This window comes from Neoarius graeffei, chromosome 10, assembly GCF_027579695.1.
Source record: "Neoarius graeffei isolate fNeoGra1 chromosome 10, fNeoGra1.pri, whole genome shotgun sequence".
Taxonomy (NCBI): Eukaryota; Metazoa; Chordata; class Actinopteri; order Siluriformes; family Ariidae; genus Neoarius; species Neoarius graeffei.
In genome coordinates this window covers 26,135,946-26,158,959 of record NC_083578.1, presented here as the reverse complement: position 1 = coordinate 26,158,959, position 23,014 = coordinate 26,135,946, and the positions used below count along the sequence as shown (strand labels likewise).

General features: G+C 44.2%; 1 protein-coding gene across 16 annotated transcripts in view; it reads left to right on the top strand.

Annotated features, from left to right (window-relative positions):
• LOC132892991 (membrane-associated guanylate kinase, WW and PDZ domain-containing protein 1-like) overlaps window positions 1–23,014 on the top strand; it is a 371,376-nt gene that overhangs the window by 99,587 nt on the left and 248,775 nt on the right. For all 16 annotated transcript variants that reach the window (XR_009655496.1, XM_060931644.1, XM_060931640.1 and 13 more), the window contains exon 2: window positions 16,166–16,282. Coding sequence is in view for 15 of the 16 variants with exons in the window: in XM_060931644.1 (XP_060787627.1) it covers window positions 16,166–16,282 (117 nt within the window). In the remaining variant the exon portion in view is untranslated. The remainder of the gene's footprint in view (window positions 1–16,165; window positions 16,283–23,014) is intronic.

The window sequence follows — 23,014 nt, the reverse complement described above, 5'->3', positions numbered from 1 at the left end:
GCATATAAATATGTTTTTATTACATCTCAGAAAATTAAAGTTATCTTTTAACATATCATTCATTAAAGATTACATGTTTTGTGACCTGATGGTAAAAAAAGAAATGGTTTTAGGTGAATTTTTAAAAATAAGTTCATGTCCCCATTTCAGTACCCATAAGCGTGGAATCACTCATATATAAGAGACAGAGAGAGACAGACACACAAGTGTTTTACTGGGAAATACGCCACCTGTATTTTTTTATTTATTTATTTTTTTATACAAACTACATCCGGGACATGGAGAACTACAACCATGACCTATTTTTCAACATCCTTACTCATGAGGATATCCATGAATTGTTTCAATAAATTTGGGTACTTTTTGTTTGTGAATGTGTCTGTATAATAAAAAGAAAATCACGTGTTGGCTTCAAGAGATGAAGTTTATCTTCTCGTGTTGAAAAACTCCTGTATTTTTCATCTGAAACGCATCACGGATCTAAGTGACCTATTTCCCGATATTTCAGACTGATGACGTCACTCCAAGTGTTTTCCTGCTGAGTGGACATGCGATCCGGTTCAAAATTAAAACTCTCTTTTGATTAACTTGTGGATTTCTTTGTGTGTGTGTAGAGATAAATACAGTACCAGTCAAAAGTTTGGAAACACCTTCAAATTCGATGTTTTTTTCTTTATTTTAATTAACTAAGACACTTCGTGTCTTAGGGCGGCACGGTGGTGTAGTGGTTAGCGCTGTCGCCTCACAGCAAGAAGGTCTGGGTTCGAGCCCCATGGCCGGCGAGGGCCTTTCTGTGTGGAGTTTGCATGTTCTCCCCGTGTCCGCGTGGGTTTCCTCCGGGTGCTCCGGTTTCCCCCACAGTCCAAAGACATGCAGGTTAGGTTAACTGGTGACTCTAAATTGACCGTAGATGTGAATGTGAGTGTGAATGGTTGTCTGTGTCTATGTGTCAGCCCTGTGATGACCTGGCGACTTGTCCAGGGTGCACCCCGCCTTTCGCCCGTAGTCAGCTGGGATAGGCTCCAGCTTGCCTGCGACCCTGTAAGACAGGATAAAGCGGCTACAGATAATGAGATGAGATGAGACTTCGTGTCTTAAAGTAATGACTGACTGTTATTTCTCTTTACTTAGTTGAGTGGTTCTTGACATAATATGGATTACTACAGTTGTTGAACAAGGCTATTTACTGTGTTTTTATTATTTACTCTTTACTGGTTGATGGTATCAAATGCATTTAAGAAGGCAAGAAATTCCATTTTTGACAACACGCACCTGTTAATTGAGAAGCATTCCAGGTGACTACCTCATGAAGCTGGTTCAGATAATGATAGTGTGCAAAGCTGTTATCAAGGTAAATAGTGACGACTTTGAAGAATCTAAAAGATGAAAAGTTGTTTTTTTTAAACACTTTTTTGTTTACCATATAATAACATATGGAACATACGTTATTTCATATTTTTGATGAGTTCAGTATTGTACAATGTAGGAAAAAAATAACATCGAATTTGAAGGTGTTTCCAAACTTTTGACCAGTACTGTATATATACATGTGTGTTCTTTACCAGCTGGGAGGTCCGTATGGTGAAATACCGTGACCGAGGTCTTGAAAGTACTGAGCGAGGCCCTCTGGGCCGAGGTCCGTATTCAAGGCCGAGGTCACAGTATTTCACCATACGGACCGACCATAAGCTGGTCAATAATATATTAATTTTTTTCTTTACCAAATTCTAACAGAAAACGAGAGCGCCCAAAAGGGAAAACCGAGGTGAGCCGCCATTTTGAATCCTCATTCATGGCTGTAATGCAAATGGCTTCCTCCTCGGTATACAAGTGCACTTCCATGGCAGGAAAAAAACTACATTTTGCTGCCTATGTAGTCCCCTGTTTATACAAATAGGAGTCAATCAGGATTCAGCCATGTTTTTGCTCGGTGTTAGCAAATTACAAGTTTTTAGCTTTCTCCTGAAATGTTCTCTTTTATTTTTTCTTCCTCAGGGTAGTAAAACTCACTTTTGCTGTGAACGCTGTCGTTATCGCTATCCATGCTGTAAAATTAATGCTATTCTCCTGAGAAATGCTGGTAAAAATTTATAAGATTTTTGATAATCTTAGAAATAAATCTTATAAAAAAGATAAATGTTGACAAAAATTGCCACTATGTTTGTTGTTGTGAACGAGTGAGTCGCCTGAGGTCCGTAACCGGGGTCCGTACCGTAGGATACGGACCTGCTCACCAGCCAATCAGAGCGCAGGATTTGGACTGCGAAAAAAATATAAAATAGAATTGAAAATTAAACGAGACTTAGTTGTAAGTTGAAGTTCGATGATAATTCTGTCAAATCCGCAGTGGTACTGAGGGTTAACATGAGATGCACACGTGTGCCGCCGTGAGTCAGACTTCAAAGGTTGTGGACATAATAGTTAGGAATAAATAGGGTTGGGTGAATTAAGGGAGGGCACTCAGTCCCACTGCGGATTTGGTAGAATTATCATCAAACTTACAGGTAAGTCTCGTTTAATTTTCAATTCTACCAAATCGCAGTGACGTCCTTCCGGTTAACATGAGATTTTAAAGCACAATTATGGACACAACCATCCTTGCAAGAAAACGATTTGTGACGCCTCACCAAATCCAGGGACACATGTCGGCCGAAACGAATTCGAGATAATCGCAAAAGAAGCATTTTTTTTTTTCGAAATTTGTGATTTTTGTTTTTTTCCATCATGTGCAAGTTGAGATCTTGAAGAATGTAATCAGTATTTCAGATAATAGATTGTTTTGTTGGAAAAGCATACATTTTTTGTTGCAAATTGTCTCGTTTTTGTCAGGACTGAAGCCTGCTGGGGGGTGTGGGTAAATTACCATATGGGCCATTCACATGATGATTTAAGTCATTTGTTTTGGTTTTTTTTGCGAATCAGCTGTATGATACGGGCTGAGCGCGTGGCTACTTAACTGCATACAGGCATGTAATTTCACTATGGAATGAGTTACTAAACAGAGCGCAGAGGAGCTGAAACACCGCGAAGCAAACAGACACATGGTTTTTTACATCGGAGATAACCATTTCTAGCAAAAAAACCCAACCAAAAGGAAGCTAGGATTACATTCCATCGGAGGCATTGGTGTGTGCAAGGCGCCGTTTCTCTTTCTGATGGGGTAAGTTTATTAATCTAAGGCTGTGTGGTTATTTTTGCATGTAACGGAGAGTGTTGTGGGTTGGTTAAGCCTAGGTCACAACCGGACGTACAAAATTTTGGCGTTTCCCAAATCGCTGCTTTTTTTTTTTTGTTCATGGAGAAAGACGTGCGTTGGCTGTAAGTTTGTCTTGCAACCTGAAATAAACGTAAGCGCCCGCAGAGTTTGTTTGACATGACAAAGAACCTCTGCGGCTCGAAAATCAGCACATCACACGCGCGCTCTCGTGCGTTTCATGCGCCCTCCGTGCGTTTCTTGCGTTTTTTGCATGTAGACCGGCCGTAGGAGCACGTACTGTACGGCTGGTTGTGACCAAGGCTTTACATGAAACTAGCGTTGTTAGTTGTGTCATCATCGTGCTATCTTTCTTACGGTGTGAGTAATTTTTCAACCACAAAACGTTAAAGTATACTTTAGGACTTATTTTTGTACTTCATAATTGTGTTGGGCATACTTTGCATGGAAGGAAAATTGACGTGGTGATCTTTGTTTACATGAAAGTAGTATCGTGCTAGCTCGTAGGGGGTAGGGCTTTCCTTAATCTCATGCAAATGAGCACCATTATGTGCCCGCCCTGCACCCAGAGTAGCTGAGATGGAAAACTTTGAGGGCGATTTTCTCCCTTTTCTGTATTAAGAGGTATACACTTTTAAAAGGCCACACATTCTTCAAATATTGTCAGATCTCCACATGGAAGGCATCATTGGAAAGCTTAGAAACTGTACTTTCTGAATCTGTCAATAACTCAAAATGCCCCCGGGCAGACATGTGTCCCTGGATTTGGGCACATATTTTTTATTCCAGGACAGCATTTGGAAAGCACCATTCGTTACAACAGGTTTGCAGGGGTGATAGCGTTCTGGCGCCGCGCCGGATTTCCGGCGTACCGTGGCTGGGGAAAAAAAAAAAATCTAGTTCGCCCATTGTCCTGTCATTCTGAGATGCGCAGATAGACAGTAAAGGGAATTCTGAATTCCCTTTACTGTCTATCTGCGCATCTCAGAATGACACAGGACAATGGGCGAACTAGATTTTTTTTTTTTCCCCAGCCACGGTACGCCGGAAATCCGGCGCGGCGCCGGAACGCTATCACCCCTGGGTTTGTCATAGAATTTGCGGAACGTTGACTCTGCAGACCAGCCTACATGTTTCAAAATAGTATCTACTGGAACCGTTTGACTAGCTTTACTTACGCTAGCAGAACGAGTGCTGTGCGCCTTAAAGTTAGCAGTGTTTATGCCACTTAAGTCAATAAGTGTTTTAATCCATCGACCTACTGTGCTGGTTCCAACTGGTGAAAAGGGCTTAACATACGAAAGCAACAGTTTTGTGTGTCCAGGCTGACGATGTAACACAGTTCGCTGAAGATAATGTTCTAGTGTCGTATAAACGCACAATTCCTGTTCCTGGTATTTTATTACGTAGAAGGAATCAAACGTATTTCCTGGTCTACTCTGCTTCATGTGCTCTGTTAGTTGGAATAAATAATTGTGTTTTCTTCATGCATTCAATATCCAAATGAACTAAAGTTTGACATCTCTGTCCTGAGGTAAGGGCAAGAAGGCCCACTGACTTTAACGTAAGTTCTTTTAATGAAAGCTTGTCCAAAGGGTATAATAACTTCATATAATCTAACACAACGTCAACATCCCATGTTTCAGAGTACCTGGGTAAAGGTTTTCGACAATTGAAAACACCCCTGAAATAATGAACAATAAATGGATGATTGGCCACAGTATAACGAGTTCCAGATAAGGGTCTCGTCTCTCGTCTCGTCTTCTTCCGCTTATCCAGGACCGGGTCGCGGAGGCAGCAGTCTAAGCATGGAAGCCCAAACTTCCCTTTCCCCAGACACCTCGGCCAGCTCCTCGGGAAGAACACCGAGGCGTTCCCAGGCCAGCCGAGAGACATAGTCCCTCCAGCGTGTCCTGGGTCTTCCCCGGGGCCTCCTCCCGGGGGGACATGCCTGGAACACCTCCCCAGGGAGGCGTCCAGGAGGCATCCGAAAAAGATGCCCGAGCCACCTTAGCTGGTTCCTCTCGATGTGGAGGAGCAGCGGCTCTACTCCGAGCTCCTCCCGAGTGACTGTGCTTCTCACCCTATCTCTAAGGGAGCGCCCAGCCACCCTGCGAAGGAAACTCATTTCAGCCGCTTGTATCCGCGATCTTGTTCTTTCTGTCATTACCCAAAGCTCATGACCATAGGTGAGAGTCGGAACGTAGATCGACCGGTAAATTGAGAGCTTCGCCTTTTGGCTCAGCTCCTTCTTCACCACGACGGACCGGTAAAGCGACCGCATCACTGCGGAGGCTGCACCGATCCGCCTGTCGATCTCACGCTCCATCCTTCCCTCACTCGTGAACAAGATCCCGAGATACTTAAACTCCTCCACTTGAGGCAGGACTTCTCCACCAACCTGGAGAGGGCAAGCCACCCTTTTCCGGTCGAGAACCATGGCCTCGGACTTGGAGGTGCTGATTCTCATCCCAGCCGCTTCACACTCGACTGCAAACCGCCCCAGTGCATGCTGAAGGTCCTGGTTTGAAGAAGCCAACAGGACAACATCATCCGCAAAAAGCAGAGATGAAATCCTGTGGTTCCCAAACAGGATTCCTTCCGGCCCCTGGCTGCGCCTAGAAATTCTGTCCATAAAAATTATGAACAGAACCGGTGACAAAGGGCAGCCCTGACGGAGTCCAACATGCACTGGGAACAGGTCTGACTTACTGCCGGCAATGCGAACCAGACTCCTGCTCCGTTCGTACAGGGACCGGACAGCCCTTAGCAAAGAGCCCCGAACCCCATACTCCCGAAGCACCCCCCACAGAATACCACGGGGGACACGGTCGAATGCCTTCTCCAGATCCACAAAGCACATGTGGACTGGTTGGGCAAACTCCCATGAACCCTCGAGCACCCTATGAAGGGTATAGAGCTGGTCCAGTGTTCCGCGACCAGGACGAAAACCGCATTGTTCCTCCTGGATCCGAGGTTCGACTATCGGTCGAATTCTCCTCTCCAGTACCCTGGAGTAAACTTTCCCTGGGAGGCTGAGAAGTGTGATTCCCCTATAATTGGAGCACACTCTCCGGTCCCCTTTCTTAAAAAGAGGGACCACCACCCCAGTCTGCCACTCCAGAGGCACTGTCCCCGACCGCCACGCGATGTTGCAGAGGCGTGTCAACCAAGACAGCCCCACAACATCCAGAGACTTGAGATACTCAGGGCGGATCTCATCCACCCCCGGTGCCTTGCCACCGAGGAGCTTGCAAACCACCTCAGTGACTTCGGCTTGGGTAATGGACGAGTCCACCTCTGAGTCATCAGCCTCAGTCTCCTCAGTGGAAGACATGACGGTGGGATTGAGGAGATCCTCAAAGCATTCCTTCCACCGCCCGACAATGTCCCCAGTCGAGGTCAACAGCTCCCCACCCGCACTGTAAACAGTGTTGGCAGAGTACTGCTTCCCCCTCCTGAGGCGCCGGACGGTTTGCCAGAATTTCTTCGAGGCCGACCGATAGTCCTCCTCCATGGCCTCCCCGAACTCCTCCCAGTTCCGAGTTTTTGCCTCCGCAACTGCCCGAGCTGCAGCACGCCTGGCCTGCCGATACCCGTCGGCTGCCTCAGGAGTCCCGGAGGTCAACATGGCCCGATAGGACTCCTTCTTCAGCTTGACGGCATCCCTTACTTCCGGTGTCCACCACCGGGTTCGGGGATTGCCGCCACGACAGGCACCGGAGACCTTGCGGCCACAGCTCCGAACAGCTGCGTCCACAATGGAGGTAGAGAACATGGTCCACTCAGACTCAATGTCCCCCGCCTCCCTCGGAAGCTGGGAAAAGCTCTCCCGGAGGTGGGAGTTAAAGACCTCCCCAACAGAGTGCTCGGCCAGACGTTCCCAGCAGACCCTCACCATACGTTTGGGCCTGCCAGGTCTGTCCAGCTTCCTCCTCCGCCAGCGGATCCAACTCACCACCAGGTGGTGATCAGTTGACAACTCAGCCCCTCTCTTCACCCGAGTGTCCAAGACATAGGGTCGGAGATCAGATGACACGACTACAAAGTCGATCATCGACCTCCGACCTAAGGTGTCCTGGTGCCACGTGCACTTATGGACACCCCTATGCTCGAACATGGTGTTCGTTATGGACAAACTGTGACTAGCACAGAAGTCCAATAACAAAACACCACTCGGGTTCAGATCGGGGAGGCCGTTCCTCCCAACCACGCCCCTCCAGGTGTCACTGTCATCGCCCACGTGAGCATTGAAGTCCCCCAGTAGCACAATGGAGTCCCCAGTCTGAGCACCCCTCAGTACCTCTCCCAGGGACTCCAAGAAGGCCGGATACTCTATACTGCTATTTGGCCCGTAGGCACAAACAACAGCAAGAGCCCTCTCCCCAATCCGAAGGCGCAGAGAGGCGACCCTCTCGTTCACTGGGGTAAACTCCAACACATGGCGGCTGAGCTGGGGAGCTATAAGGAAGCCCACACCAGCCCGCCGCCGCTCACCATGGGCGACTCCAGAGAAGTGGAAAGTCCAGCCCCTCTCGAGGAGCTGGGTTCCAGAGCCCAAGCTGTGCGTGGAGGTGAGCCCGACTATCTCTAGCCGGTACCTCTCAACCTCCCGCACAAGCTCAGGCTCCTTCCCCCCCAGCGAAGTGACATTCCATGTCCCAACAGCCAGCCGCTGTGTCCGGGGGTCAGGTCGTCGAGGCCCCTGCCTTCGACTGCCACCCAATCCACACTGCACCAAACCCCTACTGCTACCTCTGTGGGTGGTGAACCCACAGGAGGTCGGGCCCACGTCGCCTCTTCGGGCTGAGCCCGGCCGGGCCCCATGGGCAAAGGCCCGACCACCAAGCGCTCGCATACGAGCCCCAACCCCGGGCCTGGCTCCAGGGTGGGGCCCCGGCTGCGTCCTACCGGGCGACGTCACGGTCCTGGATTTTTTCTCCATAGGGGTTTTTTGGTGAAAAACTAGGGTTAGGGTTAGGGTTATCTAACAGCTTATCTAACCCAGATAAGGGTGTGCCCATTAAATAATTAGATAAAGCTGAACGCCCTGTGTTCATAGTGGAATAGGCTAAGCCCTTCTTGTACAAATCGTGGAGAAACTCGAGCACATCATTCACAGTGGGCTGCATGGAATCCACTTTCCTTTGTAAACAAAACTGGGTCCATTTGTGCAGGTAGACGTGTTATTGCTTCTGCGTTCCGTCTTGCCAGGCACATAGGAGGACCTCGATAATTTCTGAAGGTATGTTGTGCTTAGAGAACTCCTTCCTGATATTCTGCATACCAGAAGATGGAGTTTGGGACTCAGTGGATGGATCTTGCCGTGCAGTGGATTTGAGAGGATTCCCTTGGTCACTCGGACAACTCGAGGATGATCGATCAACAGACTTAGTAAAGTGGTGAACCATGCTTGCGTTTTCCACATTGGGACAACAATGATCAAGGTGGCTTGCTCTAGGGTGACCTTCTGTAGGCACCTGCCAATTAGACAAAACGGGGGAAAAGCATAGGCATTAGCAAATTCTCCCCAATTTAACGAGAAAGCATCTATATATGTTGAGTGCGGGTCAGGCTTCCATGACGCATAGGACTTAACCTTGTGGTTCAGTCTACTTGCAAACAAGTCAATATCAGGAACACCAAAACAGTGCGTAAGCTTTCTGAATATATTAGGACTCCGTTCCCATTCCACCTCAGGGTTCAACTGGCGTGATAAATGATCTGCAGCGGTATTTCCATGCGCTGCGGACAGCCAGTTCTCACGTTCTACCGCCCATGACCAAATATCTTTTGCAATGGTGTCACAAGCTGGAGCCCTACAACCTCCCATGGCATTAATGTAGGTCACTGTCGTGGTATTGTCTGAAGTGATACAGATGTGTTGATTTCGAGTTTGATCAAGAAGAGCTCTTAAGCCCAATTTGACAGCCAATAATTCTAAAACATTGATATGGTCAGAAGCCTCCTCAGGCGACCACAAACCCTGAGTAGAACAACTGCCCGAAGTAGCACCCCATCCTCTTCCAGAGGCATCTGTGTTAAGGACAACCTCCGGCACCCCATGGTCAATGATTCGAGAACTGTGAGGGATGGAGCATATCCACCAGTTCAACTCTACTCGACTTTCTTTCGATAAGGACATGCATTCATCAAAACTGCCCAAAGCTCTACGTAGGGCAATGTCTTTATTTCGCTCTAAGGATCTATAATGTAGCGGTCCCAACTCAACCCCAGGGAATGTGGAGACAAGAGTTCCAATAAGCGAAGCTACCTCGCGAATGGTGAAAAGTTTGTCCCGCAGAAAATTCTGGCACAAACTCTCAATTTTGGATGCTTTTCTCTCTGGAATAGTGACTCTCATATAGGCAGAATCCAAAACGAATCCCAGAAACTCCAAAGACTGACAGGGATGAAAAACAGACTTGGTGGGATGTACAACCCCAATTCCAAAAAAGTTGTGACAAAGTACAAATAAAAACGGAATGCAATGATGTGGAAGTTTCAAAATTCCATATTTTATTCAGAATAGAACATAGATGACATCAAATGTTTAAACTGAGAAAATGTATCATTTAAAGAGGAAAAACTAGGTGATTTTTAAATTTCATGACAACAACACATCTCAAAGTTGGGACAAGGCCATGTTTACCACTGTGAGACATCCCCTTTTCTCTTTACAACAGTCTGTAAACGTCTGGGGACTGAGGAGACAAGTTGCTCAAGTTTAGGGATAGGAATGTTAACCCATTCTTGTCTAATGTAGGATTCTAGTTGCTCAACTGTCTTAGGTCTTTTTTGTCGTATCTTCCGTTTTATGATGCGCCAAATGTTTTCTATGGGTGAAAGATCTGGACTGCAGGCTGGCCAGTTCAGTACCCGGACCCTTCTTCTACGCAGCCATGATGCTGTAATTGATGCAGTATGTGGTTTGGCATTGTCATGTTGGAAAATGCAAGGTCTTCCCTGAAACAGACGTCGTCTGGATGGGAGCATATGTTGCTCTAGAACCTGGATATACCTTTCAGCATTGATGGTGTCTTTCCAGATGTGTAAGCTGCCCATGCCACACGCACTAATGCAACCCCATACCATCAGAGATGCAGGCTTCTGAACTGAGCGCTGATGACAATTTGGGTCGTCCTTCTCCTCTTTAGTCCGAATGACACGGCGTCCCTGATTTCCATAAAGAACTTCAAATTTTGATTCATCTGACCACAGAACAGTTTTCCACTTTGCCACAGTCCATTTTAAATGAGCCTTGGCCCAGAGAAGACGTCTGCGCTTCTGGATCATGTTTAGATACGGCTTCTTCTTTGAACTATAGAGTTTTAGCTGGCAACGGCGGATGGCACGGTGAATTGTGTTCACAGATAATGTTCTCTGGAAATATTCCTGAGCCCATTTTGTGATTTCCAATACAGAAGCATGCCTGTATGTGATGCAGTGCCGTCTAAGGGCCCGAAGATCACGGGCACCCAGTATGGTTTTCCGGCCTTGACCCTTACGCACAGAGATTCTTCCAGATTCTCTGAATCTTTTGATGATGATATGCACTGTAGATGATATGTTCAAACTCTCTGCAATTTTACACTGTCGAACTCCTTTCTGATATTGCTCCACTATTTGTCGGCGCAGAATTAGGGGGATTGGTGATCCTCTTCCCGTCTTTACTTCTGAGAGCCGCTGCCACTCCAAGATGCTCTTTTTATACCCAGTCATGTTAATGACCTATTGCCAATTGACCTAATGAGTTGCAATTTGGTCCTCCAGCTGTTCCTTTTTTGTACCTTTAACTTTTCCAGCCTCTTATTGCCCCTGTCCCAACTTTTTTGAGATGTGTTGCTGTCATGAAATTTCAAATGAGCCAATATTTGGCATGAAATTTAAAAATGTCTCACTTTCGACATTTGATATGTTGTCTATGTTCTATTGTGAATACAATATCAATTTTTCAGATTTGTAAATTATTGCATTCCTTTTTTATTTACAATTTGTACTTTGTCCCAACTTTTTTGGAATCGGGGTTGTACAACAAAACCAAGCTTAGTGAAGAACTGGGCCGCATGCAAGGTGGCTTCTTGACATAGAGCAAGTGTATCTGCAGTATAAAATGAATCATCGATATATCCCCGACACGAGTGTCCAAACTGGGATCGCAAGGTGGCAAATACCGGTTTCAAAATCTTGGTAAATATTCGAGGGCTGCTGGATAAACCCATGGGCAGTGTCGTATATTGGAACAATCTACCCCTCCAGACAAACTTGAGGTACTTCCTAAACTGGGGCTCAATGGGGACTGAATAATGAGCATCGCGTAAATCTATAGATGACCTGTAGCATACTTGTTTCATTAATTTAATAGCTGATTCAACAGTATCCATTTTAAACTTGTGGTAGGTAACCGCGTCATTCAGAGATTGAAGGTTGAATATAACCCTGAACGTTCCTGGTTCTTTTTTGGGGGGTAACAAATATGGGTGAAATAACTACTTCTGGTTCTGGGACTGCAGGCTCAAATTATGCTTGTTCAAAAATGTCTCCATTTCATTGTCAATGGCCTCTTGTTGAGCTGGGGAGAATTTATGCTCATAGTTAGTGACATTTTAGATACAGGAGGGATCATAGTCAAATTCAATGGGACAGTTGCTTACACATTGCAAAATGTAAGGATCTGTAGTGATCTTCCTCTGTTCCTTCAAATAATGGCTTATTTGCCCAGCTATAAAAGGCTGTTGTGACCCGAGTAGTATATTTATCAAGTTATTATAGCTGACCTGTTGTGGAGGAGTTAATTCTGAGTGCTCTTGTTGTCGGATGCGGACTTCGCTGATGTCCTCCTGCGGTCGGCGTATCTTTCCCCTAAAAAAGGCCTGTTGAATCCTCGGCCGCCATAACGACTCCTCGCTGAGCCAAAGTGATCTGAAGACCTTCCCTGGCCATAGGGCTGAAAGTGTGAACCACAACTCTTCCTAGGGGGTATAAGCTTTTTTCCCCAACTTGTTTGCTTTGGTCACTGCATCAATTTCTTTCCCCACGTCATCACCAAACAACTCTGTTGTAATAGGAGTTGAGGCATTGCATAAAGCATTGTATTGGGCATTGAGATCTGGCTTTAGCAGCTCTCTTCTCTTCAGATTGATTTCTCTATTGCCAGACAGGATAAGCACCAAAGCATGGACTAGTTTGGTTTTCATTTCTCCGGATGCTGTTTTCGAGGCATCAAGGATAGCATAAGCTGCAGTCAAAAACATCCGTTGACATCTCTGCATTCCAGTATCTGCTTTCTTGGTGTTGTCTTTAAGCTGAGTCCACACAGTCTTGTTCATCTTAGGAGCCAGTAAGAGCTTACAATTTTCTGGTCTGGCATATTTGTCAGTAAGCTCGTTGAGTTTTGCTTTGGGTAGTTTGTCACTGATGAGACCATCTATGATCTTCACCAGATCGTCATCAATTGGTGGGCTTGTTTTCTCACTTGGGGCAAACTCCTGGGTGAGGTCCTGGAACTCGCTTGAGGCAGCATTTTTCTCTTTCTGTTGATCTTTATCTTGAGAGAGAAATTTTTCTAAGTCACCAGCAAGAGCTGCGTTAGAGATATTCCCGTCAGATTCCTCCTCTTCATCACTCCAGAAATCTTCATTATAAGCGTAGTTTTCGATGGCAGTCGCAACAAACTGTTCTACATGTTGTTTCAGATCAGTTTTCATCTCTGAAAACATGGCAGATATAGAAGTTTTCAAATCTTCTGAGGATGTGGTTTCAGTTGAGGTTCCTGGGTCATACATATTCAGAATCTGAACAAGTAGTAAATATTCAGACTACATCCACACGGCAATGAGATTTTTTTTTTTTTTTTTTTTTTTAGCGGGTAAAAAAAATATCGCGTCCACATGGGCAATGGATCAGTAAAATATCAGGTACATATGGCAACACAACGCTTGCTGAAAACGATGCAATACACATGCCACACCTCTACGTGCGCTGTAAGACGGTCCCATCGGAGACACCAGAACAATAGAAGAAGTAGGACGCATGCGCATAAACCCCTTCTACCCGGCGTGAAGCACTCGCAGGAACAAGCACACAACAACAAGAAGAAGATGGCTGCGACTACGCGAGGAAATCGTGCCTTCTGTGTGTACAAATTAGTTTTATTAGTGTGCATAGTTTTATATAACTTAATTTTCTTATTGTGTGTGAACATTTTGAAAAGCATTTTTGTATAATTTATGTAACTTTTTATATTGTGTGTGAACATTTTGAAAAGCAGTCTTATGCAATAAAAAAAGAAATTCAAGAAATGGTTCAGTTACTTGTTTATTTAAAAGAAAAGCTGTATACAAAAGTGAATGCAATGCAGTGGTTCATACAAAACAGTCTGTTGAAGGGTCCTCTGACCCTTTTCCCCTCTGCCTCCATTATAGTCAGGTAACTGTTGCTTTGTGTGGAAGGCTGTACTTTCTGTTCATCAAAGCAGGTGGAAATTGTCTGTCTGGCAGGTCAGTCAGGTTAATGTGTAAACAATTTCAAAAGATTCTTATCCAATAATAAAGATTCTTATCCATTGTTGCTGTTACGAATGATGCGCGCGAGAGTGCTGCTTGTTCTAGTCATGTGATTGTGACGTCATCGTAAACAAATCCGTTCTACTCATCCAGACGACTTCGCAACGGCGCCGTTGCCAGATTTTTCCACTCTGGAACCCGTTCTCAAAAAATATCATTTTGGGGCACCCAAAACGCCGGTGCCGTGTGGACGCCAGGCCGAAATGATGATAAATTTTATCAGATTCACCTGAATCTGTTGCCATGTGGACAGGGCCTATATAGTGTGAATAGGAATTCACAAGTCTGATTCAGATTCTGAATATTTGTCATTGTCTCAAAAAAGAACAACGAAATTTCATTTGGAGCATCCATACAGCAGAGTTGTACGCCACTCATTGAATATTCTTTGAAGCAAAGCTAGATCGAAGATTATGAACGTAGTGTTTCCCAAAATTCATACGACTGTGGATCATTTGTAGGGAAACTAACACTTCTCTTTTTTTTTTATTACCAATTTTAATGACATTGTCGACTTTTAAGTAGAATAACAGTATTACAAATTTAGACTGTAGGGAAACTATCACTTACTTTCCCTTCTTAGTGAATCTTTTAAGGGAACTATCACTTACTTCCCTAAATTTCCTCGTTAAGCTTTACACCGAGGTATGAAAGTTCTCGTGAAGTTATACGAGTCCATGTGACTAACATTAATAAAACAACTCCCAAAACATAAAGAAGTCGTACATTTCTAAAAGAAAAAATCATAGAAACTATAAGAAAAGGAATATAATGTATCCATAAATATCAATTACCTGTATAAAACCGAATTTAATCCAAAAAAACCACAGCTCTGGAAGGAAGACCACAAGATAGCTCTGAACTCCACGGCGTCCAACGTTGTACTGACTCATGACGGCGCGCGTGTGCATCTCATGTTAACCAGAAGTACGTCACTGCGATTTGGTAGAATATTTTCACCAGTCCAAGATAAACTTCATGTCTTTGTGTGACACTCTCTCTCATAATATTTTATCTCTAGCTGCTTTATCCTGTTCTACAGGGTCGCAGGCAAGCTGGAGCCTATCCCAGCTGACTACGGGCGAAAGGCGGGGTACACCCTGGACAAGTCGCCAGGTCATCACAGGGCATATTTATTTTTATGCATATAATTTTTTTTAGATTGCCATTTAAAAGTTTGGCCACACCTGCGTGCAAAAGTTTCTTTCATATTTCCTGTTTTCTACTATTTTAGAAAAAGATTTACCACTGAAATATTAAATAATGGAATTATGCAGGGACCAAGAAAGGTGTTAAAATTCAGATCAGTATTCCTGATGAAGCTTTGCAGACGCTCAACCAGGAGGGCGCTTCATTCAGGACGCTTATTGTAAAGTTCACAAAATAACACTACTTTTTTTCAGAAGCAGTAAAATTTTAAGTTAATAAATATTATTTTTGATACAGAAATCAGTTTCTGTTTGGACATTTAACACTTCAGTTTAGCATGTCCAAACTTTTGATCGACAGTCTATACAATTATATACTGTCTAATCAAACATTGGCTAAAGTATAATTTTTCATTTTATTTAATTTTTATTTACACTAAGCCACACATCCTGCTATAATATGAATAGTCATTACTAGTCTACCCATGAAAGACATAACCGGTAGCAGATCTGAGACCGCACTCTCTCTCCATCAGCAGTTCGGTTAACAGATTGTTAGCTAGCTATTCTAGCCACTGTGTCACTTCACACACACTTGCCTGCCTCATCATAATTATTCTTTGCTTCCTGGGATACACTGACTTTGGGTTTTTTTGGGTGAAAAATGAAGCCTTGTCTCTAGCAGCTGAGTGATTTCAGTTTTCCCACTTTCGGTTCATGTTCTAATGAAAATCTGAGGAGAATGTAATATTTGACTGAAATTCTGGTCCATCAACATCTGCTTAAACATCATTTTTTGCATGTTTGTGACAAGCTAAAAAAACGTTTCCGCTTCCTTCCTGAAGTCTAACATTCTGTTTCCTTTTATATTTTACAGTCATAATGTTAGCAGTAGCACACAACATTGTCCATCTGAAACCTTGTGTAGCATATTAACTTTGCTTCATGTTTTAATTTCATTTTTTAGTCATTGCGTTTTAGATTAACTGCTTTGATTTCAAACATAACCAAATACAGTAATAACTACAGCAACAGAAGCCTATGATTTGGCGAGTGTCTGTCACAACTACATTCTAATACTGATGGTGTAGCCTGGACAAATTATACTGAAATTAGACTTGGAATGCATTTGGATTTGCTGGACATATGTATTATACTTACACGTAGGGTTGAAGAGGTAATTTTCAGAGGCCACTTATTAATATACTGTGTGTGTGTGTGTGTGTGTGTGTGTTTAGGAAGTAAACTCAATAAGGACTTGCGGCATTACCTAAGTATGCGCTTTCAGAAGTCCTCACCAGACCACGATCTTCAGCAGACCATCAGAAACAGCCTCTATCACTATGCTGTGCCTTGTGAGTAACAACAAACAGTACATGCCCAATTACACACACACACACACACACACACACACACACACACACATACATATATATATATATATATATATATGCATGCCTTATTAACCTCAGTTTTGGCACTTTTTTAAATTTTTTTGGCAGCGCATCTGGCTGGCCAGCCTAGAAGAGACATTTTCACTCCCTCACTGTCAGTCCCTCTGTCACTCACTGTCACACACTCACTCACGTCCTCACTCACTGTCAGTCCCTGTCACTCAGTCGGTCACGCTTTCACTCCCTCACTCACCGTCAGTCAGTCACGCCCTCACTCACTCAGTCAGTCACGCCCTCCCTGCCCGTCAGTCACACCCCATCAGTCACTCCCTCACTGTGACGCCCTCGCTCCCTCACAGTCAGTCACGCCCTCGCTCCCTCACAGTCAGTCGCTCCCTCACTCCCCGTCAGTCACGCCCTCGCTCCCCCACCCCCCGTCAGTCACGGCCCTCGCTCCCCCACCCCCCGTCAGTCACGGCCCTCGCTCCCCCACCCCCCGTCAGTCACGGCCCTCGCTCCCCCACCCCCCGTCAGTCACGGCCCTCGCTCCCCCACCCCCCCGTCAGTCACGGCCCTCGCTCCCCCACCCCCCGTCAGTCACGGCCCTCGCTCCCCCACCCCCCGTCAGTCACGGCCCTCGCTCCCCCACCCCCCGTCAGTCACGGCCCTCGCTCCCCCACCCACCGTCAGTCACGGCCCTCGCTCCCCCACCCACCGTCAGTCACGGCCCTCGCTCCCCCACCCACCGTCAGTCACGGCCCTCGCTCCCCCACCCACCGTCAGTCACGGCCCTCGCTCCCCCACCCACCGTCAGTCACGCACTGACTGACTGAGTCTCATAGTTGAAACGGACATGCAGGAGTCTAGCTATACTGTTCGTATAGTTTACCTAAAAATTTTACATTTCTCATCAAAATGTGATTTCATTGCTCATACTAAATTTAAATTTGAACATGTACAAGTTTGTAATTACAAGGTTCAGTTATGTAGTGTGAGTGTGATCAATTCACAGTATTAATGTGATTTTACATTATAAAATCAATAAATCAATACATTAATCAATTATAGTATAACATCTTGCAATGATGTTAGCATTCGCAGTAAATTAAAGCATCTGCAGTAGAATAGTGCACTGCTAAATGTCGCTGCCTCACTACCTGAGCAACCTGCGTTCGATCCTGTGCGGGTGTGAGCAATACACGATCGAATCGTGCTGGATGTACGAAAGCAAATTGCATTGATGTAACACAGTTCCTTTCCTTGTGGTAGTGTTTGCTTTCCACATAGATACAAATTCTCTCACTCTCTCTCTCACACACACACACACACACACACACACACACACACACACACACACCCCTACCTACCTACCTTGCATTTTGAGTCTACGCATGTCCTTGTCCACAACATGCTGAGTGTGAGTGTTTTCCCAATCTGGTGTTGCTCTTGTGGTGTCTCTTGGGATATTTAATATCTTATTATCCAGCAAAGCTTTAGCAGCAGAGGCCTGTGAACTCCGTAGCAAAATACTGACTATACCAACACGTCATTTCATACTATACGCTCACCGTCCACTTTCTTAGGAATAATATGTGTATTTGAATGTGGCAAGTGTATATGTGACAACTCTAAAATGTTGTAGCCCAGCTTGTTGTTGTGTAATGTTTGTAGTTACTTAAAATATTTGAAGGCCAACTTGAGTTTTGCGAACACAATAAATCAGTGTTTCATATCACAACTCATTACATTTTTGCCATAATTCTGTAGCACTATGTGGTTCGATGACATTAAATGATTCGGCTCATTCTCATTTTAATAACGTTACTACTGTCAGTTTTGTGTTAACTTTTTGAAATCAGTGGCTGGAAGTCAAATATGAGCTTTCTCACTCAGCTTGAATGTAAGCTTTCTAAGCTGTTCATGTCTCTAGTCCATATAATAATGAAGCTTAGAGAATTGATATAAGCCCACCTTACTTCCTGTTACATTGCACGTAGTAATCCTATGTACTGTATATTTTTAATCCCATATTGATACGTTATCAATAGTGCTGTCAAGCGATTAAAATATTTAATCGCGATTAATGTCGCGACTGTCATAGTTAACTCGCGATTAATCGCAATTTAATCGCACATTTTTGTCACATGAAAAACCATTGTAATTCTCTTATCAGCGTAAAAACGTGAATGGGCTTGCTTTGTATTGCAAAGCATAACACGTCTTGACACAGCCACTGCAAAGTGAAACCTAAGCCGAACACCGGGGCTAGCAAAAGAACCATGAGTGAAGTGATGTACTGCTTGAGTTAGTCTACAACTCTAATCAGAGAGACAGGTTACACAGTGACGGTAGGCTTGACATGCTTGATTATAATATAAAGTACACTATTATATTAACTTTAAGTTGTTCGTTGATAAATATTGCATTGAATCTGATCTTTACTGTTTCAGCTCACTTAACACATTTTGTACTTTTACATTTTTTCTGCCTGTTGATGCGTCACGCTGTCCAATCAGAGGCAGCCAAATTTGCATATTACAGGAAGGATTTCTGGGATAGCATTGAGTTTACAGTTCAGAGGGATCTGGCTTCTTTAGATGCTGTCTTCTTAAAACTGAATAAATATTTAAAAAGAGCCAAATGAGCCAGTCTTTTGAACGGCTCTTTTCAAAGAACGGATCACAAAGATGCGGATCCCATCAAAGAGCCGTAAATCCCATCTCTACTAGCACGCCCTGCCCACGCTGGTTCTTTGGGAGGAGGACAGAGGACTCTGGCTGTGCGGGGCATTACAGTCTAGCTGCTATCGTTTGTCTCTGTTGCAAGTTCCTGGCAGTTTCAAAAGCTTATGAAAAACCTACATCATGTCACAGAGCGTTAATCTCGCGATAAAAAAATTATTGCCGTTAAAATTGAGTCAAGTCAACGCGTTAATAACGCGACATTTTTGACAGCACTAGTTATCAAATCTCTGAAGAATGATCCGATACTGACATCCAGTCATTAACCAAGCCGACTCTCTGGAAGCTTCTGTAGTCTGGTTATTTGAAGCACCACAGCTGTGAGGGTGATGTGCTCTGAGGATGGGTGTTGTGTTCTAATGGATAAGCAGTACTGAATCAGCACATTTCCATTACACAGCAATGGAGCACATAGCATTTCTGCTATTAACATGCAGGACATGTATGACATAACTGCAAATGCGATTCAATCCTTTGTACTATACTTACTTGCTGCTGCAGTAGGCCGTGCCCACATAGCGCCAACACAAAGGATTGCCATTGCTTCCTGTCCTGCGCTGCCACCACTGCCTCCTCAAACAAGGTACCCGACTCCTGTAAGTCTTTTGAGACCGCATCGCTCCATCACATGCGTTGCCTGCCTGGACGCCGCCGTCCTGATGGTAAGCAATGGAGCAAGTGGCGCGGTAAGCCCGTTAGAGGCATGCGTACGACGTGGCCGAGCCATGATGGCCGTTTCTGTCGCAGGATATTAATTAGGGGAGCCTGACCAGTTCTTTCAAAGATCTCTGCGTTTGAGATGTCGCCTCTCCAGGACACACCAAAAATTCTGCAAAGGCACCTAGTATGAAAAGCCGCCAAGTGCTTCTCTTCTTGTGGGTGGTATTCCAAGCTTCAGCGCCATATAGTAAGGTTAGGCACCTTATAGTACAGACAGACAAGTGAAAGCTTGTCTGTACTATAAGGTGCCTATTTTATAACTGTAGAGATGTCCCTTCAGGGTTTTAGGAGGAGTGAGTCTCCCTGGAGTCTTCACTGATCCTCAGAGAAACTCCATGTTGTGTGGTCAGAAATCCAGACTCCTTTCTTTTCTCAGACTGTTCCCAGTTTTCCTGCCATTGACACGTTTCCTGTCGTTCCTTGCTGGTTGGCCTATATTAATACTCCAACATTGTTGCATCAATAATTTGTCATGTGGACAGGGTGAGTGCCTGTGAGTGTAGTGGCCTGGGTAATGTAGCAGTCTACACTCTCGCCCTTTTCAGCTTGTTGGCACGAAACCTGCTATCACTGCTAAACATCTCAGGGTCTATAACAGTGAACGGGCTGAGTCAGATATAAATCCCTGGAGTTTAAAGCATAAACTGTGGCTATTTGCAGAGTCCAGCATTGTTTGGTGATTTCCCTGCTTTAATCTGCCTGATTCAGCTCATCACAGTGGCCAGGTTTTGTTGGAGCAGTGCTATACTGTGCTGGACACGATGGTGGAAGAAGTACAGAGAAGCATGGGCGTCACCACCATTGAATGTGATGGGGACATGTCCCCCTCACATTTCATAATTCTTCGTTTTAACATAAAATATGAGTTCACCCAGCGCCGTTTCTATTGCTTCGTGAAAGAATCCATTCCACTTGATCGCTAAGAGAATACACATACCACTGAAAATCCACTCCGGGTTTTCCGGGCGTTCCCGACAACAGCTCACCGCGCGCGAGTGAAGCGAATCTCAGCGCGAGCACAGAAATGTTGGTGCAGCTGCTGGAAAGTGGAGGAGGTGACGTCAGCCCCATTGCAACCTCACAATGTCTAGCTTTTGCTAAAACCTTATTCTTTTGTTATGTGCCCTCAAAATTAACCCTAGGACACGTTAAATTAATATTCAACTAAACAATGAAATGGGGTATTCTTGGTTGATGATGAATTGTTTGCAGTATTTGCTCCTCCCCAGACACAATGGACATAAGGACATTCTTTACAAAGAAGCGGAAAGTCAGTCAAAATTCCCCACAGGACAGGGTTTTTTTTTTTTTTTTTGTCCCAATGGAAATGTCTAGTCAATGTTAGATGTATCAGCTAGCTTAACCTTAGCTATCATTTAATTCAAACCCAGTAGGCCTGCCTTACTGTAATGCCAAGAATGAGGTCAAGTCTGCTCTGATGATATTTATTGATTCCTTGTTTTGTCTGGTCTTTGGCAGTTTTCTGGAAAGTAAGATGGGAAATCAGTGTATGGGGAAGGAAGAGTAGAAAGGAAAGCGATGGAGAGAGATGGATGTTATTCCAGGTGGATTGTGAAGGAAAGGGGGATAAAAGTTATGAAGTGGTAGAAGTTGTGGTGGCACCAATATAAGGCGTTATATCTATAAATCTATTTGTTATACTAATCTGTAAATGCTACTGTAGTACCACCATTGCATGTAGGTTGACAAAACTGCACTTGTTCATTGTGTGAAGTTCTCTTTTATGTGTCATTGCTTGACCCAGTGTGATTTTGTGTTATGAAGACTGCATGATGCCATGCCATTTTTGTTATGAGCATCACTAAATCGGAAAAAAGTAAAATGCACCCACTAAAGTCACTGTTGGTGGTGAACAAAATTGCACCTGTTTATTGTGTGAAGTTATTTTTTATGTGTCACCGTTGCTTGACACAGTGTGATTTTGTGTTATGAAGTTTGCATGATGCCATGTCATGCCTGGTCATTGTGTGAGATTATGAATATTCTTATTTTTAAACATACAGTTGAGTGTCACTATTGCTTGGCGCAGTGGCGTGTTGTGTTACATCTAAAACTAAATAGAAAACACAAAATAAAAAGTAAAATGCACCCATAAAGTCATTGTTGGTGATAAATTGTGTCACATTCATCTCATTATCTTAGGTGTAGCGGTGGGTTTAAAAACAGGCTGATGAATATATGGACTAGTTGAATGAGGACTTATTGTTGAGTCTCTAAAATAGTCATTGAATTAAGTGACTTTTGTAGGTAAAATTAGGTGTTTAACAACCTGTTAAAAATACACCAGAATGCAGGAAATGGCATCTAATTAATTACAAATTTTCTGGCGGAGGACCCCCCACCAGTGTGTCCCCCCCACATTAAAAATGCTTCTGACGCCCCTGCAGAGAAGTTGTATTAAAGTTAACCTGAATTAAAATTACAAGTGTGGAGGCAAATGTGTGCTTGAGTGAAAGCCAAATAGTATCTACATATAAGCATACTCAAGTGTTCAAGAGTAAAAAGTTAATATTTTTAACTGATGAAAAGAAATGACCACAGGTTCATTCAGCCAGACCCTGTATTACTACCGTACCCAGTTCTGTAAGCAATCAGTCTTTAGTAAAATATTCTGCTAATTCAGACAAACCTGGAATTTGGCGTGCTGGATAGGTAATATTTAATAATGCTTTTGGAATGAATACTCCGGTACATTAGCAATAAAAACAATCTAGCTAATATACAAATCTATCTAGCTAGCTAATTTAATAACTTTTTAATTAAAAAAGTAACTAGCTAGCAAATATAACTAGCTAATTTTAATAACTTGCTTTATAAAAGTAACCAGATAGCAAATATCCATCCATCCATTATCTGTAGCTGCTTTATCCTGTTCTACAGGGTCGCAGGCAAGCTGGAGCCTATCCCAGCTGACTATGGGTGAGAGGCGAGGTACACCCTGGACAAGTCGCCAGGTCATCACAGGGCTGACACATGGAGACAAACAACTACTCACACCTACGGTCAATTTAGAGCCACCAATTAGCCTAACCTGCATGTCTTTTGGACTGTGGGGGAAACTGGAACACCCGGAGGAAACATGCAAACTCCACACAAAGGCCCTCATCGGCCACTGGACTCAAACCCAGGACCTTCTTGCTGTGAGGCAACAGTCCTAACCACTACACCACCATGCCGCCCCCAGATAGCAAATATAGCTAGCTAATTTACA